The sequence below is a fragment of the Balearica regulorum genome, chromosome 3 (assembly GCF_011004875.1).
Source record: "Balearica regulorum gibbericeps isolate bBalReg1 chromosome 3, bBalReg1.pri, whole genome shotgun sequence".
NCBI lineage: Eukaryota > Metazoa > Chordata > Aves > Gruiformes > Gruidae > Balearica > Balearica regulorum.
This window is the reverse complement of record NC_046186.1, coordinates 100411901-100430440: the sequence shown is the minus strand read 5'-3', so window position 1 is coordinate 100430440 and position 18540 is coordinate 100411901. Positions and strand designations below refer to the sequence as shown.

At 36.2% G+C, this 18540-nt stretch overlaps 1 protein-coding gene across 3 annotated transcripts in view; it reads left to right on the top strand.

The window, feature by feature from the left end:
• UBR2 (ubiquitin protein ligase E3 component n-recognin 2) overlaps positions 1-18540 on the top strand; it is a 57990-nt gene that overhangs the window by 25269 nt on the left and 14181 nt on the right. For all 3 annotated transcript variants that reach the window (XR_012834695.1, XM_075749166.1, XM_075749167.1), the window contains exons 14-32: positions 653-781; positions 1537-1720; positions 2778-2839; positions 3635-3745; positions 5599-5664; positions 7014-7136; positions 7869-7932; positions 8221-8345; positions 9669-9721; positions 9983-10085; positions 10658-10706; positions 11086-11240; positions 12757-12859; positions 13595-13704; positions 13938-14018; positions 14786-14967; positions 15665-15864; positions 16704-16797; positions 18248-18409. Coding sequence is in view for 2 of the 3 variants with exons in the window: in XM_075749166.1 (XP_075605281.1) it covers positions 653-781; positions 1537-1720; positions 2778-2839; positions 3635-3745; positions 5599-5664; positions 7014-7136; positions 7869-7932; positions 8221-8345; positions 9669-9721; positions 9983-10085; positions 10658-10706; positions 11086-11240; positions 12757-12859; positions 13595-13704; positions 13938-14018; positions 14786-14967; positions 15665-15864; positions 16704-16797; positions 18248-18409 (2156 nt within the window). In the remaining variant the exon portion in view is untranslated. The remainder of the gene's footprint in view (positions 1-652; positions 782-1536; positions 1721-2777; positions 2840-3634; positions 3746-5598; positions 5665-7013; positions 7137-7868; positions 7933-8220; positions 8346-9668; positions 9722-9982; positions 10086-10657; positions 10707-11085; positions 11241-12756; positions 12860-13594; positions 13705-13937; positions 14019-14785; positions 14968-15664; positions 15865-16703; positions 16798-18247; positions 18410-18540) is intronic.

Below are 18540 nucleotides of genomic sequence, written 5' to 3'. Positions count from 1 at the left end.
GACCTCTTCACTGTGTTTGGTTTTTTTTTTTCCCCCAGCCTCTTTGTGTGCTATATTACTTTAAGAGGAGTACTTTGAAAGCAGTGCAGCTTTTACGAGGGCAAATTGACTCTATGATCAGTAAAGTATAAGTCAGAACCACGCTCATTTTTCAGTACTTAACTGTTGTTATTCAAGAGACTATCACAGATAGACTATGTTGTAATCCTCAGATCATGCTGTTTTTTTTCTTATGCCAAGAGCTGATCAGGTATTGTAGTACCCAGTCTTTAGTTGGTACTTAACTGCATTTAATATTAATAGCACATCCCTAGAAAATGCATTCAAAAAGTAAAATGTGCATGTAAGATAATGTATGTATACTAACATTGTTGTACTGCTCATAATACCGAAATCTCTGCAGGTGTTAATAATAAATAGAGCTCATATCCAAAACCTTTCTTGTCCCAATATTCTTCAACTCCTGTTTCATATAAGTAATGTTATTACTTATATGGGTATAATTCCTTTTCTGATGGTTCCGAGCTTCTTTTTTCCTGTTGTAGCAACGATACATTTATAAGGGCAAGTAACCACTGTCTCACACTTACGCTAATGTTGTCAACATATTTCAGTGATATATTGTTGAAATGCATATTTCTTTTTGTTCTAGGGTATGGATCCAATAACTCGTCAAGTAGGACAACACATAGAAATGGAACCGGAATGGGAAGCAGCATTTACATTGCAAATGAAATTAACACTTGTTATTTCAATGATGCAGGACTGGTGTGCATTAGATGTAAGTTGTTTTTCCATACAAATATGTAAAGGCAAAAAACCCCCAAACCTTAATATGTATAACAATTGAGCTAAATGCGTAACTGCACCATAAGCCAAGATTATCTTCTCTGAGCAAGTGCAAATCTTTTCTGTATTTAAACACATCTTTCATGGCTTGAACTGACCAATTCATAAGAATGTGGGTAAGTCTTTTAAAATAATATTGCAGAGGTTTCTGTCACACATTCGAAAGTTGTGATCACCACAACACCAACAAGTTATAATTTTCAGAGAAGAGGGAGTAGAGGAATAGGCCCTGGATCTATCAAATGCTGCCTGATTATAAATCAGGTTACTGATCCATAACTGTTTCAAATTTTAGGAGTACAGAACGTCAGTATGGTAAAATATGGCTGTGGAACAAGTGATCCTAGAGTATTTGAACAGTCAAGCTGGCTTTAATCTGTCACTGTTAGTTAATGTGCAGGTTTTACTATCCTAGCATGATCATTGCTCAGAAAGTTCCTGTAATATCAGTTAACAACAAATCCCCCCAAAAACTAGTGGTTGTTTATCTAATCAGACATACTGGTATGAGTTTTGCAATCTCTGCCTTCCTTAATTCAGCTCCTTTTGTTGGATTCCTTATCTTAATCTTGCAGGACTGTTAATAATGGTAAAACCCCCAAACCTGTCAGACCTTTTTGTCGGCTGTATTATTTTCCAGAGCTCTGTCTTTTTCATAACCTCTGTAAACTGCGATCTTTCTTTTAGGAAAAAGTGTTAATTGAAGCTTACAAGAAATGCCTGACTGTCTTGATGCAGTGTCATAGTGGTTTTACTGATGGAGAACAGCCTATTGTTCTCAGCATGTGTGGACATTCAGTTGAGACCATCAGATACTGTGTTTCTCAGGAAAAAGTTAGCATTCATCTCCCAGTTTCTCGTTTACTTGCAGGTATGAACTAGTTTAAAAATATTTCAGGAAATGAATAACGTTGTATAAATGCGATTTGTATTTGTGTGTGCATAAGGAACCACACAACAGTTGTTTAAAGCCTGAATAGGATGCATTTTGACCATTTTCTAGCTGTTTGATAGTCTCTAGGCAAAATGTTCCCAAGCATTGGAGAAGTTGTTATCATTTCAGGCCTGGAGGGGATTGTCTCATGCCTCTGGATTTGTCAGTGGGGGTGTGTTGTATGCAGTTACTGCTGCTTTTGCTGCTTGAGCGTTGTGAAAGAAATGCAACAAAATATGGACTGTAGTTGACTGTTTTGAAATATGTTTAGCTGTTGGGTTGAATAGACTAATCAACATTCTGTTAGAGAGCAGATTTATCATACAGATGTGTCACCAGAAAATTAAGCTGTCTTTCTCTGTATATTGTGCCTCTCTTGTTCAGCAGTTGTGTTGAAAAAAGGTTGATGAATTTTAGTTTACAGATTCAGACAGTCATATGATAAAAATAAATTCACAGGTAATGAAATGAAAAAGGTGACTCCTAGGTAAAAGACTGTGCAGCTCAGCGTCGAATAACTTTGGATGGTTGAATCTTTAAGCAAAACTCTTGTAACTCTAGAACAAAGCAAACCAGAAAACCTTTATGTGTTTTGTAGGGGCCTCATTGTATTTCCTGAGGTATTTTATAAACCTCTGAGGACTGATAGAAAGGATGAGGTATCTGTTGTTAATTTGTCCTGATAGATCAAGGACTCTTGTCGGTCGCTGAGGGGACGCGACAGAGTCAAATAAAAGGGAAAAATCTCACTTGAACTGCAGATTTTATACAGATACAATGGGAAAACTAATTCTCCTAAAACGTATGCTTTGTAATGTGTCTCTTCAGACACATAAATAGCTGTGTAGCTCCAGGGTGATAAATCTGCAGACTTACTCATAGCTGTGTCCAGAAAATGGTCCAATAGTAAATTAGATGACCTTTTGTGTCCTATTTGAATTATATAAAATACTGTGTGTAATATTATGTATGTATGTTTCATGTATTTATGTAGGCTTGCATGTTTTGCTGAGTAAAACTGAAGTGGCATATAAGTTTCCAGAGCTGCTACCCCTGGTATGTAATTAAATGTGACGTATTCATTAAATAGAATTATTAATACTGAAGGTGAAATTGGTCATGTAAGTGTAGGATATTATCAAATAAAATGCAGCACCTTTTTGCTATGAATTCTGTTCAGAGAGACTATCTTTAGTAGATGAAATTACCTCTTAGAAGATTAATATCTAGATATTTATGACTGGAGAATAAGCAATCAGTATTGCTCTCTTAAATAACTTAAGACTCAGGTTAGAGGTTTGTATTTTGTTCTTCATGCATTACCTTCTTTTTGTAGTTAAAACTGTTTTTAGGAGCTCCTAGCAGGACCTGATTTCTTCTCCTTGGCCTACGTTCTAAGTTTCTTCCCCAGCTTTTTCTTGCTTCTTGCATGTTCTTATTGATATGCTGTTTTTTTGAAGGGGAAGTTAAAAAGAACAAGATAATTTAAGAGAAGAAAACATAAGTGAGAGAAGAAATATCCCTGTCTTTTGAAAGAACCTTTGAATGAAAGCAAGCAGATGACAATGTTATTAAATTCATGGTGTTGATGTTTTAAAATACAAAATGTACTGTCTTTAAACTAAAGCCCTTTTGGAGTACTTCTGTGCAGCAAAGACAGAATGTAAGGTTGGTTAACAGCAATTGGATAGATTATGTATAGGCTTATGAAACCTTTGTAATACGTGTATTGGATTTGCTTCTCTTTTCTATTGCCAAAATATTTTAATGATCACAAATATCATCCACCTTAATTTTGGTCCCATTTTCTTTTCTCTATATATATCAAAATATTGCATTTTCTTAATGCAGAGTGAACTTAGCCCGCCAATGTTAATAGAACATCCTCTACGATGCCTAGTCCTATGTGCCCAAGTGCATGCAGGGATGTGGAGAAGAAATGGGTTCTCTCTTGTTAATCAGGTAAGTACATAGTAGCTGTAGAATCACTGTTTTCTGGTAACTCCCATAAGATAATTTCGGACCTCAAAACCTCACCTTTCTGTATTGATTTCACATTTCACTTACATAAATCTTATGGGAGGCAATGCGAGGTAGGCATTTGCATCAGCATTTGCATCTTCTGAATATTGGTGCTTTTAAAACTGGTCTTTGATTTCTTAGTCAGAAGTTCCTTTTTTGTTTCAGGACTGCCACAGTGCTTAGTGAACTTAGTGCTCTGTGCATAAAGAAGTTTTAGTATGATGCAGCTAATGACTCTTAGCCTTTTTACTGTATGCTGTCCAACAGCAGCACGGAGTGCAGAATTAGATCTGTGCATCTTTGGTAATGCTGTCATCACCTTCACCTAAAAGTGTCTCAAATATAAAAATAGGTGCTAAATATTACTATTTATTTATGTTTATAAAGTAATTGAAATCTGAAGACCACCCAGAAGCGTTAGAACCAGTGTAGAACTGAGTGTTTCCTGGCTTTTATCTCTCATACTTCTTTCATACTTCTGGAGACTAGCTGTGTCCATTTCTAAACTTTTATTCTCTGTGTTTGTACGAATTAGGTCTTAGGTGTTTCAAGCATAATAACTATAAAATGGGTACTGCAGTGTCAGTGCCACCCACCAGGGTGATGGTCTAAAGTGATTTTCTCAGCAAGACATAGATTACAACAGAAATAGGATTTAGTTCTGTGAGGTGTTAACTTGATTTATTTGTAAGAAACTTCCTTACATGTACTAGGAGGCTGAATTAAGCTGCTCAAACATATTATATTCTGACATTTCTTGCCTCTTAACCTGAAAAATCATTGTAAGGTGATGTCTTTCATTGTCATTGTTAAAGCAAAAGGAACTCTAGTTATGTACAATTATAGCAGCGCCCATATTACTATAGACACCCATCAAATCTGAAATTTCAGCATAGCTTTTGATGGAGAAATAAGTCTCTGTCTTAATTTCCCCCGGTTGACAGCATCTTGAAGTTAAGAGCCTGGTTTAGTTTAGGTAATATGGCTCCCACAGTCTGGAAGTCCTTTCTCTTTCCTTTGGCTATGGAGAGCTCGTGTTCAGCCAGGTCCCTTGGGCTGTTTTCCCTAAAGATAGGAATAGGCATCTGTGTGTGGATTATAAGTATGGAGAAGAGAGGGGAAGGCATGCCTAGCTCTCTTCCATGTAATTCTGGTGAGAAATGGTGTGTCCCTAGCGGAAAGGTTGGCATGCTGAAGATTGTTCCCAGTCCCAAGTAGAAACTTGACAGCCTCTTTATTTTCCCTTAATCGTGGTAGAATCAACCTTTCCTCCTTTTCAGTGCTGTGCAGTGATTGTGGTGTTGCTGCTGCTTGGTGCAGTACTGTTGAGTTCACTCACAGGATGGTTTGGGTTAAGTATGGTTCTATCACAATATTAACATTTTGCTGAAACTGGTAATTCCTGAAAGATTTTATCTCAAGTAATTAAAGAGCAATTCATGGAGCAATGAAAGAACATTTCTCCAATTGCAAGGGCTTTCTCTCCTGTGAATTTCAAACACTTAATTGCTAAACAAGTAGATATATTAAAACATAGCCCAAAGAGGTCCGCAAGATTTTTTCTTTCTAAGTGTATGCAATCTAGACGTTAGATAATACAACCCTGTCAGCAACTATGCTTGTTTTGTGCTATATAAAAATGCTTTTTTGCATACAAATATAGTTGTATAATTTTTTCAAATCACAGATTAATTTTTTGTTTACTAATACTGTATAACAAAGTTTATTTTTCCAGATTGAAAATAAGTCTAGATTAAATATGATGTTTAATTATTGTGATTTGTTTGTTTCAGATTTATTACTATCACAATGTGAAGTGCAGGAGAGAGATGTTTGACAAGGACATAGTAATGCTTCAGGTAACCACATGTACCAGTTTGCATTTTTATCAAGCATTTTCAGGATATGTGTGTATGGTTTGGTTTTTTTTTTTTTTCTCCATCAGAACCTTTTAATGACAAGGAAAAAAGTCAATTTTTGTGGAAGGATCTCTATTTTTTTTATTCTGTCTGTGTCTTTATGGGATAATTTGTAAAGGAAATGCTGTTGTAATCCTTGTTCTTAAAATATACTGTGGAAAGTTCAGAATTTTCTATGTAATATGTATGTAGTGCTACATCTTCAAGAATGTAATTTTTTAACTAATGGGTTGTGCTGTACTGATGGTTGTGTGACTCTGCAGGTCTTCAGTAATGTACTTAATCTATGTTATCTCTTCTCCCTCCCGTCGAAATTGGCATCTAAAATGCTGGGTAGAAAGTGGAATCCCATATAGTAGTTTGTGATTCTTTTTCCTTCAGAAGAAGTTTTACAAATCTGGCAGTCTGCTTAGCTCTGACAGAGAGGTCTGATGCATTACCTCTATGCTGAGAGTGACGAAAGCTAAAATTTGTGACTCAGGGTGCATAATTCACTGAGGCAGCAAATCCTTTCTCAGGAAGTCCCTCAAGTCTTACGTGGAGTTAGCAATACCCAGTATGATGCATATGTCCTGAGTTACTTCTGCTTTCAGACATGTTTCCCTGAGGCTTCATCTGCTCCTGATTTTTTTGATTATCTGCAGCTGCCCATTTGGGTAGATATGCTCCAGTTTTGTTGGAAATTATTCTGTCTTAAAGATAGTCCCATTAGCAATAGTAAACTAAAGACAAATATTTATAATTGGCTAATTTAGGTACATTGTTTAATAAACAGAAAGAATTTTGGCCAGTAGTTTTGAGAAATGAAAGTAAATGTTTGTGGCCACATTGAAACATTAGTGTCCTTTCCAAGAAGGTTTGGGAAGCCTTGCTAAAGTCTTCAATGTTTGTTTTGGGGATTAGAATTTGTTCTTAAAATCTTCGTGCTATATACTAAATGATATTATGCCTTCTAAATGTTGAGCTGGCAGGAACAGGATTGTTCCAACCAAAAGTCTTTCACTGAATTTTATTTAGAGTATTTGAGATAGAAGGAATAACCCTGAATATTTTACACTTAAAAGCGCATCAGAAATTATTGATAAAACCTAGGTTCCTGCTTGCAAACGTGCTGTCACTTGTGTTATTGGAGTCCAAAGAGCGTAAACTTAAGTAATTAGAGCTTCGTGCTCAGGATAGAGGAATGAATTTCATAAAGAATATACTGTGAATGTTGTATATAAATATACCAACATGCTATAATAACACCCAATCTATTTTCTGATTATAATCACTTTTTTCTTTAATAGACAGGTGTGTCTATGATGGATCCAAATCACTTCTTGATGATAATGCTGAGTCGCTTTGAACTTTATCAGATATTTAGTACTCCAGACTATGGCAAAAGATTTAGCACAGAAAATACTAACAAGGTATTTATGGACTACTGCAGTAGAAAATCTGCAGTTTGGTTTTCAAAAGTGTAACAGATGATGTTGTATTGAGACTGTGCAATTGATTGATAAAAAAGCAAAACCTATCCTATTTTAATTTAGTTTGACCGGTTTGAAATATGCATAAATATTTTCACCTGTCAGACTGGTAAATGTTGGAAACTGATGCATAATTTTTGCGTTCTAGAAGAAGGAGAAAAGAAGAGATCTAATTGTGGCTTTCCAGTATCTGAAGGGGCCAAGAGGGAAGATGGTGGGGGACTGTTTATCAGGGAGTGTAGTGACAGGACAAGGAGTAATGGGCTTAAGCTAAAGGGTCGGTTTAGATTAGATGTTAGAAAGAAATTCTTCACTGTGAGGGTGGTGAGGCTCTGGAACAGGTTGCCCAGAGAGGTTGTGGATGTCCCCTCCCTGGAAGTGTTCAAGGCCAGGTTGGATGGGGCTTTGGGCAACCTGGTCTAGTGGAGGGTGTCCCTGCCCATGGCAGGGGGGTTGGAACTAGATGATCTTTGAGGTCCCTTCCAACCCAAACCATTCTATGATTCTATGAAGTTTAAGGCAGTTGTGGTTGCATTTCAGCATAGCTTAATTTGGGAGCGCTAAGAGTGAAAACAGACAATGTTTTGAAATGCCAAAAAATATATTCAGCATATGGAATTATTTTTTACCCTTAATTGCAAAATGTACATTTTTTTGTTTGTTTTAATTCAGGATGTTGTTCAACAAAATAACACTCTTATAGAAGAGATGCTATACCTCATTATAATGATTGTTGGTAAGTTCAGAATATATCTAATCAATTTTTAAAATACAGTCTGGAGTTAGCATTCTTCATTGTCATCTCAAGTTCAGCTCTGTTTTGAACTTCCTGTAGTTCTGACTTCTTTCCTAGGAGAAAAGCCTTGAAACTAGCTTAAACTAACATAATGAATTTTTGAACACTGGTGGGTGAACACAAGATTTCACAGAAGATACTTATTTTACAGTCTTTTTCTTTAAGTTGCAAAAGAAGAGAAATACATTTTTAAAATCATATAAAAAATGTCATATTTTATTTTTACAGGTGAAAGATTCAGTCCTGGAATAGGACAGGTCAATGCAACAGATGAAATCAAACGAGAGATCATCCATCAGCTGAGCATCAGGCCAATGGCTCACAGTGAGTTGGTGAAGGCATTACCTGAAGATGTAAGTAATTTGGGAAGGGGGGTGGGGGGAAAGCAATTTCAACTTTCAACTTCAGCTGATTGCTGAAAATTTTTCTTATGCAAGTTTATGCCACTTAATGCGGAATGGATGGAATGGGAGCAGGATGATTATGCTAAGAGTAAGTTTAGCATGAGTACAGATTAGTAGTTGTCATGGAGAAGGTAGGAAAGAGCTATAGAAGAATAAACAACATATGAAAGAGGCAGGAGCCTGAGAACTTCTTCAGCTCCTATCTCTTTTTAATACTGTTTCTTATCAGGCCATCTGGCTGGCAGTCTCTGCTGTCTGCTTGTAAACCCTGAATAGACGTATGGAAGTGGGTTGTTGGAACCATCCAGAAATACAAGCTGTTATATTTTAATGCCTAACAATTACTGAAAGGACATGGATTCAGACACAGTGTAATGACTTGTGTAACATAAATGCTTCATTTGCATGGACAGAAGCATTTATCTGAATTCTGGTATGAGTGGTTTTGTAGGATAGCAAAGTTTGGGTGGTTTTTTTGGTGTTTTTTTTTTTTTAGAATATTTTTCAAGTAATCTTTCAAACATGATTTCCAAAAGCAGTCAAAATTCAACAGTTAATATTTTACTGGTAGTACTTTTAGTGATAAATTTTGAAAGATTTTTCGTTGTTCTAAATATTGTAAACTTAGACAATTTGAAAAGTCAAATTTTAGGGTAGCATTATGACTTTTAAAAAATAATTTAAAGTTGGATGAAAGAACAAATTAGGATTTAAGCTAAAGTTCTAAATTGTATTGTCAGGCTTAAATACTTTTTCCCTGGCCTGTTAACTGCTGTGAGTATGTATTGCAGGAAGGGGATGGGAATATTAAAAGATAATTTGTGTATGAAATAGTGTTACATCTTTGAGCTGATTTCTCCTGCTGCCTTTTGTGGTGGTTTTACCATTTTTCAGTGACTTGTCTTTTTAGCTTTCCTATATTTATTTCATTTTAAAGGCCTAGAAACCAGAAATATTGACTGCATATTCCTAAAACACACAGAGTAAGCTTATTTAGAGTTTTCTTCTGTTACATTTACATCCGAGTTTGTTAGGACAGGGCCAAACAGTAAAAAATAAGCACTTAAAATGGCATGATTTTTTAAAAGTACTTTTTGCAAAGATGGTATTCCTGAATGTATTTTCATGTTAAGTGCTTTAGCATTCTCTTGAGCGCCAGTAAAATGACTTTGTGCAATGGTTTTGCATCCTTACCTAGTGTTGTATGATATTTGAATGTGTTTAATCCAAGAACTACAGTAACACATTGTCTTGCCTTTTCACTCAATGTAGGAGAACAGAGAGACAGGAATGGAAAGTGTGATTGAAGAAGTGGCATGTTTCAAGTATGTTTCCCTTTAATATTTCAACTTGAAAAATGGAATATCTAAACTAGTGAAAATGAGAGAATAGAAGAAAGGGGGCTGGGTCATGGTGTTTTCCCATGGCTTTACTCATGCGCGTCATTCTTAATACTGTGACTTGATTTCTGGAATGCCTGTTGAACAGTGTTTTTTAGCTATTCTAGTTCTATTTATACTCAGATGTTAATAAGAAATGAACATAATTTTTATATATATAATCTATATTATTTATTTATTTTAAAGGAAACCTGGATTAACAGGCAGAGGACTGTATGAATTAAAACCAGAATGTGCCAGGAACTTCAATCTGTATTTCTATCACTTTTCAAGGGCAGAGCAATCAAAGGTAACTATTAATTTAACTTTCTAGGGTTTATTTTGTCTTGTCTTTGCTTTTTTCCAAAGCTTTATTCTGTGAAGAAGCATTATCAGCTGGTTAAAAATTAACTTTTGAAAGTGAACTTATTTGAGAATGTTAACAAAATTTGCCCAAGATTTTGCAGTGATTTCTGTGCCACCAGATCCTGCGCCCTATACGGAGCTGCTGAAATCAGTGGGCCTTCAGGAACTTGCCTGAGGGTTCACTTAACGTCTTATTTTACTGAAAGCATTTAAACAAACTGTATTTTTGCTTACCTTTATGGAAATTACTATTTTGGCTCAGACTTGTCTTAAAATTTTGTGCTAGAAACAGAATCCAGGTTGGCTCAAGGTGAAAGATTAATTTTGAAGATGCATGCCCTATCTTTACCAATAAATGTAAGGCAACTTGAAAAGACATGGAAGTTTTCTTGTTTTATTTAAGGCTGGGGAAAAGGGGGAAAAAACAGTAACAATGTAATAAAGCAGGAATGCTTTTTTATTAGTTTTATATTTGTACAGGCCTTGAGTAATATTGGCATCATTCTTCTATTTCAGGCAGAGGAAGCACAAAGAAAGCTGAAAAGACAGAACAGAGAAGATACAGGTATTTCTCTTTGAGAGAAGACGGGAGAAGAGGGAAGCACCTATCAACCTGTGTATTGCCCTGACACTTAGACTAACATCCTGTTCTTGGGCTAGCCAGAAATTGGTTGAAAATGTAGCAATTTCCCTTACATTTCCCTGGTTAGAGACAGCAATCTCATCCATCAGAAGGCCGGTTCCATGAACAGCTCATTCCTGTGGCTTTTCTGTTACATGCAAGCCATGTGGAATGTTACAGCCTGTTATCTGTAATACTGTTTATGAAGCAACTGTATACTGTCTTGGGTTAAGCTGTTAAGCTCTTTGAAAGTCAGATGTTTTATATGGGTGTTGCAATTTTAGAGATGCTGAAATGTCAAACACAAAAATTTCCCTTTCAGCACTTCCGCCGCCAGCTCTTCCTCCTTTCTGCCCGCTTTTTGCAAGTCTGGTTAATATTCTGCAATCTGATGTCATGCTGTGCATTATGGGAACTATACTGCAATGGGCAGTAGAACACAATGGCTATACCTGGTCAGAGTCCATGCTGCAAAGGGTATGTCTCCTTGTTTAAAATTATGCTTGTGCTGAAGGAAGGAATATGTATATTAGCATTTTATCATGAGTTTATAGATTTGGGTTGTATACTTGTTATCTAACATATCCAGAATACTCTGAGAAATAAATAGTGTTTTCTGATACACAAGACTAAGGAAACCACTCTGCCTCTGATGCAATTTATTTTTAAAAGTCTGTGGAAGACAGAGGGAAATTTCTAATGGGATGCACATGAGAGGGAAGAATGCCGTTTGAATCCGTTGAAGTAGTCTTCATTGTCGTAAAGAACCAGTTTGTCTGAGTTGTTGCATATTAAGTAGAGCACATTGATGTTCCTTTTGCTTATATTCAGTTTAGGCTAAATCAATTTAGAAAATATTATAAAAGTACAGAAAATTATTTTCTAACTTGAAAATGTATCAGTTTTGGGAAACTCAGGAGAGCTGTTTGCTTCTCACTATTTATAATGATCTTCAGAAACCTGGAGTTTTACTGTAGATTTGTTGTCTGTAGTGATGGTCAATTTCTGGGGTGTGCAGAGATAAGTGGTGAACTCCATCAAAGGGCTGTTCATGTGGGTCAGGTTGTTGGTTTACTGTTCAATCCCAAACTTTTCAAAAATATTGATGGATTTTTAAATAACATTCTGAAATAAAACCCCAGCTCTGAAATGGAGTATTAATTTTTTAACTTTTTGACAGTCAGTCAAAAGTGTATATTGCCTTTTATAGCTAAGTTTAAATTCACATAAGCAATTCTGTATAACATAAGAAGTTGAAAATGAACGATGTATCAGTATTATAAATCACACGAAAAGTTGAAGAATGGGGTTACATTTAGATGATGTGAGAATGCTCATCTTTGGAATAACTGTTTGAGTAGAATAAGATTTTATTTTATTTTTTTGAAGCCGAACTAAAACATGCTCAGCCGTTTGAGTACCTCTGTGTTGTTCTCCAAAATGCGCGGTTCGTTAGGGACCTCTCGCTTGCTCAGAAACAGTGCTTTGTATTCACTGGTGCCGTGCAGTTGGACTGCACCTTTTCCAAGTTAACCACTCTCGTCTTGGAAATACCATGCAAAGGTTGACATAAAGCATCTAGAAGAGGTGGCCTATATCTGATGAGACCTTATTAGATAGATGTGATAGACTGAGTTAGATTTTGTCAGTTTTAAATTTTGTGCATAAAAAGGATTTAAAGTGCGCATCATGCTTCTGTCCAGAGACTTGCAATAATAACGTGCAATTGCTAGGGAGAAAGCTAAGAGGCACTGACTTCACTCGCTAGGCAGAACAGCAAACAGAAAGACACAAGTGGTATAATGTGACTTATATTTGGCAAAGTTTCAAGAATTTGTAAACAAACACTGGTATTCCTGTGTAAAATGGCTTTGGAATTATCTGTGTAGAAATAGGTTCACGTATATTCTTTTTTATATAATTATATTGTATGACTTGTTTCTTGATGTTTTACCCAAACTATATAAAGGATTACAAGCATTCTTTTACCTAGGTCTTGCATTTGCTTGGAATGGCGCTACAAGAAGAAAAACAACATCTGGAGAATCTCAATGAGGAGAATGTTGTAACATTTACCTTCACTCAGAAAATATCAAGTATGCCTTTCCTTTCAAATGTATAGCAAATTTTAAGTAACTGAAAATGCCAGTATCTCATATTTTCTTCTTCTGAAACAGTACTTACCAGAAGAGTATATTTGTTTACCCATCAAAATTTTACCAAGTTGACTCTACATATGTGCTTTACGTATGTGTAGCTTCTATGATAGTAGCAGTACCAAAGGCCTTTTCTAGAGGAGAAATACAGATGTAGAATAATTCCCAGTAAATCTGATTCTTAGTATCTTTAAGTAGCATCTCAACAAAGATTGCTGTACCTGATCAGGTGCTACAATTGCAAAAGCTGTAGTTGTTTTCTTAAATGGTCTTTTAATCTTGACTCTCCCTTGCATTTTTCTGACTGGTGCCTCTATTTTGCTAAGACATGAAAGTTGCTAAGACTCTTCCATTTAAAATAGGTGGGAAATAAAATATTGGAAATTCTACATGGCAGCTCCCAAGATGAAAACAGCCAGGGAGCACATACAGTGCTTTTGTCTTGTAAGAAAATAGTCAGCGAGCAAGACTTGTAAGACTATTTCCTCTAACTTTTCAGGATTTAGAGGGTGTTCATGAAAATATTTGTGTGGGAATGATAGTTATATATTGTGCCTGTTTGTTGAAGGAATTCTTCAGCTACTGAACATATGGAAGTGTTGGGTGGTGTTGTTGTTTTTAATGGTAGTTTGTCAGGTAACAGTATAATCAATTGTCATCATAATTTTTTCTCAGGACCAGGAGAGGCACCCAATAATTCCCCTAGTATTCTAGCTATGCTGGAAACACTGCAAAATGCACCTCATCTGGAAGTGCACAAGGACATGATCAGATGGATATTGAAGGTAAATCTGTTTTATACAACTGGTGAAAATTATGGAAATAAGATTTGAAACTTTCCTAATTATATTGTGATTTCCTTATTTCCCATGTTGATTTGTTGTACCTACTCTGTTCTTCTTCTGGAATCCGACACTGTGCATTATCTGGCCAGCACTATAGTATACACAGTTATATTCACAGGTCACAAACAAATTAAGTGTTGGTTTTTTGTTTTGTTTTTTTTTTTTCCTTACAGACTTTTAATACTATTAAGAAACTAAGAGAAAGCTCTTCTACAAGTCCTGTGGCTGAGGCAGAAGGAAATATTATGGAGGAGGTAAAAGCAAGCTGTAACAGTTAGCTGGTCTGGAACAGGTCTGGGTTGTAACTAGCAAAGGACTATCTTTCTAATTGCAGCTGTAAATCAAAGATGGGAAACATCAGTGGTTTCTGAAATTCTGTCTCAGCTTATGGATCAAACTCATTTGTTTGAAAGACCTATTGGGAGAGTCCCTGGAATATTTTTCTTTGCTTTATATATTGTAGTCTCCAAATATTTTGCAAGTTTACTGCTTAGACCTGTTGTAGTACTGATCAGAGCATTGAATGGTTATGCTCTTCCCGTAATTTCTGACTCTTTGGAAGGTTGTTAAAAGAAATGGTATCTATGTGTTTTTACCATGCAGGTCATTCCAGACAAGTTCTGCCCCTGATTCATTTAGCTTGACATGATGTTCTAGATACTACCCAGACACCTTGGAGCACTGTAGTGCGTTTAGGAATACAGCTAGTATGGAGGGAGAGCAGCACTCGAGACCCGTGCTAACTTACCTTTTTATCTTACAAATACTCAAAGGGAAGAAAAATACAAAATACAGTTAAAGGTTGAGGGGGAGAGGTACTGTTCTGGATCTGCAGTTCTACCTGGCATTGAATGAATTTTTAAAAAAAAGGGCAGAAAATAATTTTGTAGCCTTTTCTTTTGTCTTTCTATGAGATTTTCATTGTTTGGGGGCTAGTACAAGCTACACATAGTAATAGCTAAAATAAATTGTCTGTTGCAACAAGACTTTAAAAATGACTGAGTGAACAATACAATTTCAGAGTTCGCGTGATAAAGACAAAGCTGAAAGGAAGCGAAAAGCTGAGATTGCCAGATTGCGCAGGGAAAAGATCATGGCCCAGATGTCTGAGATGCAACGGCACTTCATTAATGAAAACAAAGAACTCTTTCAGCAGACTTTGGAGGAGCTAGATACTTCAACCTCTGGAGTACATGAAAATAGGTAAAGGAATGTCATTTAAATTTTTTTCCTTTAACTTTTACATCAGATCGTCCTATTGGTACTGCTTAAAAAAAAGCCCTTTTTTTAGTCTTGGTGGAAAACTATTCATAAGTTTGAGACCGAAAAAGCAGCAGTAAGTGGAATGTTTTCGTCTCTCTTTCTGTCAAGACGGTGGGATAGATATTTTCTCCCTCATCCCATCCTCATAGTGCTCAACATACAGAAAAAATTGTTTCCCTGTTTAAAATCATCCAGTAAATTTTTAATGATACTGAAGAGACCATGCTATTAAACATAGTAAATTGGATATAACTGATTATATGTCTGTTGAGGATCTGGAAGAAAATCTCCTTGTAGCTGGAAATACGAATTGAAGCGTGCTAATTTTTTTTTATGGGGAAGTGGAGAGTGTTTTCAGAGTTTATGTCAGATGCTTAAGGGATGGTGATGATGGAGGGTCACAGATCTAGCTTCTGTGTTAAACTGGAGTGGGTACTACTATTGGGGAGGTATCAATTTTTTCTGGAAAATATGTTCTATTTCTGGGGACATAGGAATTGTTGTATAAATGCCAAAACCCTTTTGTCAGAGAGCATTTATCATAAAGCTAGAAAGCTCATTAATCACACATAAATCGTGATCTGATTTGTAATGGTTTTCATATAATTTGCTCACTAGTATTCTTTGAATATTCCAGCCCTGTAATTTCAGATGCAAAACTCACAGCCTTGGGACCAGAGCAAACTAGAGTAGCTGAACACAGACAGGTTGTTATGTGTATATTGTGTCAGGAGGAACAAGAAGTTAAAGTGGACAGCAGGGCTATGGTCTTGGCAGCATTTATTCAGCGATCAACTGTGTTGTCTAAAAATAGAAACAAAATTATTCCAGACCCTGGTAAGTAGTGTTCATAGTTGTCTTTAGTGAATGTTGGAGTCACTGTAACAACTGCATGTTTTCTTTTGAGACGGTAGCGTCACCTTATGTTAACTGTATAGATGTCAATGACTTTGTTGTAATCAGTGGCAAAACTCTCACATTTTACTGAGGCAGAAATGTGTGTGTAAAATCACTGCAAAGTATTACCTAAATGCTCTGCCAGCCATTTATGACAAATTATTTATAACTATTAAAAAACACTTTAAAATCAGAAGTGTTTGTTCTTAAACTATGCCCATAACATTACAGAGAGAGGAGGTGTTGATGTAGTGCTGTAAAAGCACAAGATATACAATTCCTACCTCTCAGTTGTATGATCTGAACTGTCTCTTAGCGATAATAAAAAATGCTTGGATGTAGGTTACTTTCTGAAACAGATCAGTGATCAGTGGCATTGTTAGAAAGTTTTCTCTGGATTCTGTATATGTAAACACACGGAAAATTTCTGCACTGAAAAATTTTGTACTCTCACTCTGAAGATTAATGTTCTTGGACCTATTGTTTAATGGCACTGAACCACCACAACTGCAGGTAGATCTCGGGGACTTTTATCAGGGCTCGGCACATCCAAAAGCTTGGTTTGAAGTCTAAGTACAGTACATATGCTCAAAACAAAATTACATGATACTTGTAAATGATGTAAGCAGTTTAAATTGTTGTGGATTAGTAATAGGTTTTATGCTTCATCAAATGAGTTGCGATAAAGTTTAATAACACAAATGGGGTAACATTTATCTGCAGTTAAGTCTTTTGATAAATGCTTATTTCAAAGTTGTTTTGTTTTATTTTAAATACAGAAAAGTATGATCCATTATTCATGCACCCAGATCTGTCATGTGGAACTCACACAGGTAGCTGTGGACATATTATGCATGCTCATTGTTGGCAAAGGTAAAAAGCTATATTTCAATTTTTAGTCCAAATAGCATGCCATGCCATCCATTTGCTGAATGGCATTAATTTTAATGGCAAAATTACTACTGTGTAGTAAACTTAAAAAGGAACGTCATGAAGTGATTAAAACAGCTTTCCGTTTGGGAGTGAGGAGTAGAAATCATTATAATACGTACTTTAAACACATTCAAAAGAATTTTCATTTACTATCTGTCATCTTGGTAAAGAAGAATCCAAAGCCGCGCATGACAGCTTTCATTCCCTTTGGCTTATCACTGTGCATAATCCTCTGTGGCGCACGTATATCTGCGCACTGAATCTTAGATGTTTTGGGAGTTTTTTGCAGTTCAGTAATAGATGTTCTCCTGCTGCTTCTTGTACTCTCTACTGAAGTTTTAAATGACAGTGTATCCTTTGCACTCTTAATTCCTCCATCATGTTTAATTCGAAGTAGACACATCTGTGACCAAGCTCAAGCTCATCTTCAACATAAACTCAATTTTATCCTTTGTTCTTAGTTGTTTTTTTAAATAAAACTTTTTTTCAGTCATTTTTATCCTTTGATTTTTGGAGGGGGCTAAACATGCTTAGTGCTATGTGGTGCCAATGCCATGTGACAAATGCAAACCCGTCAAACCTCTGAGTTTGATTAGGCCCTTGCTTTGGTCCTTGGCATGGCTCCTCAAGTGCCTGGTTTCAAATTCTGCCTTGTGTGTCAAGACTCACAGGAGCTCTCAGAGACTCTGTGGCCATAACCATGCAGTGGTTATTAATGCAGGTTTCATTTGTGGTCTTTGATATCACTGCTCACTGAAGATGCGTTCTTCATCTTCTTGTGTAGTTCGTGTACAGTCCTGTGTGGTTGCCACTAACTCCTGGAAAGGTCCTTAGATGCCTTTATTCAGGCCAATTTGGGGCATTGTTGGGCATGCTCTAAACCATTCCAGAGGCTTCTGGAATAGCAGTTATTTTTAGCAAAGCAGTGAATTCAGTTCCTATTCACATAGGACTCAGACATCAGCCACCAGTTTTTCCCCTTGTTGCTATGTTGTGACCTGTAATGGAATATGCATGTGGATAATGCTCATGGCACCTCCCTTAAGTTTTACATAAAATATTAAGAAATTTTTTTTAGTCCTTCAACATTCTCTCTACCTCTCCCCCTCAACCTTTTTTCATAAATGGAAATTGCTAAAGTTCATACTTAAATGTGATTTCAACAGGCCAATGAACTTCAGCACTTTGAGGGGATTTTGGCTGGCAAAAACTAGGGATAGCCTGCAGTTAATAGTACTTTATCAGTCAGAGGCTAGAGCTTTTTCCTTCAGATAATTTTCTTATGTATATCTGGGAAAAGGCAAAGCAGTGTCTTCATGAGAATTCATTAATTTATATGTTAAAGTAATGTTTTAATAATTTGCCACTAATATCTTGCTCTTTTCTAAAGGTATTTTGATGCTGTCCAAGCAAAAGAGCAACGAAGACAACAAAGATTACGAGTACACACAAGTTATGATGTAGAAAATGGTGAATTCCTTTGCCCACTTTGTGAGTGCTTAAGCAACACCGTTATTCCTCTACTTCCTCCACCAAGAGTTTTGTTTAACAGGTCTGTTTGCTTTATAAATGTCCTCAATAAATGTAAAAACCAAAATCCTAAAGAAGCCACACCTCAAAATCCCCTTTCAAAACATTTATTATCTTGTTTTGATACTCTCAAATGGATTGCCTGCCTGCTTG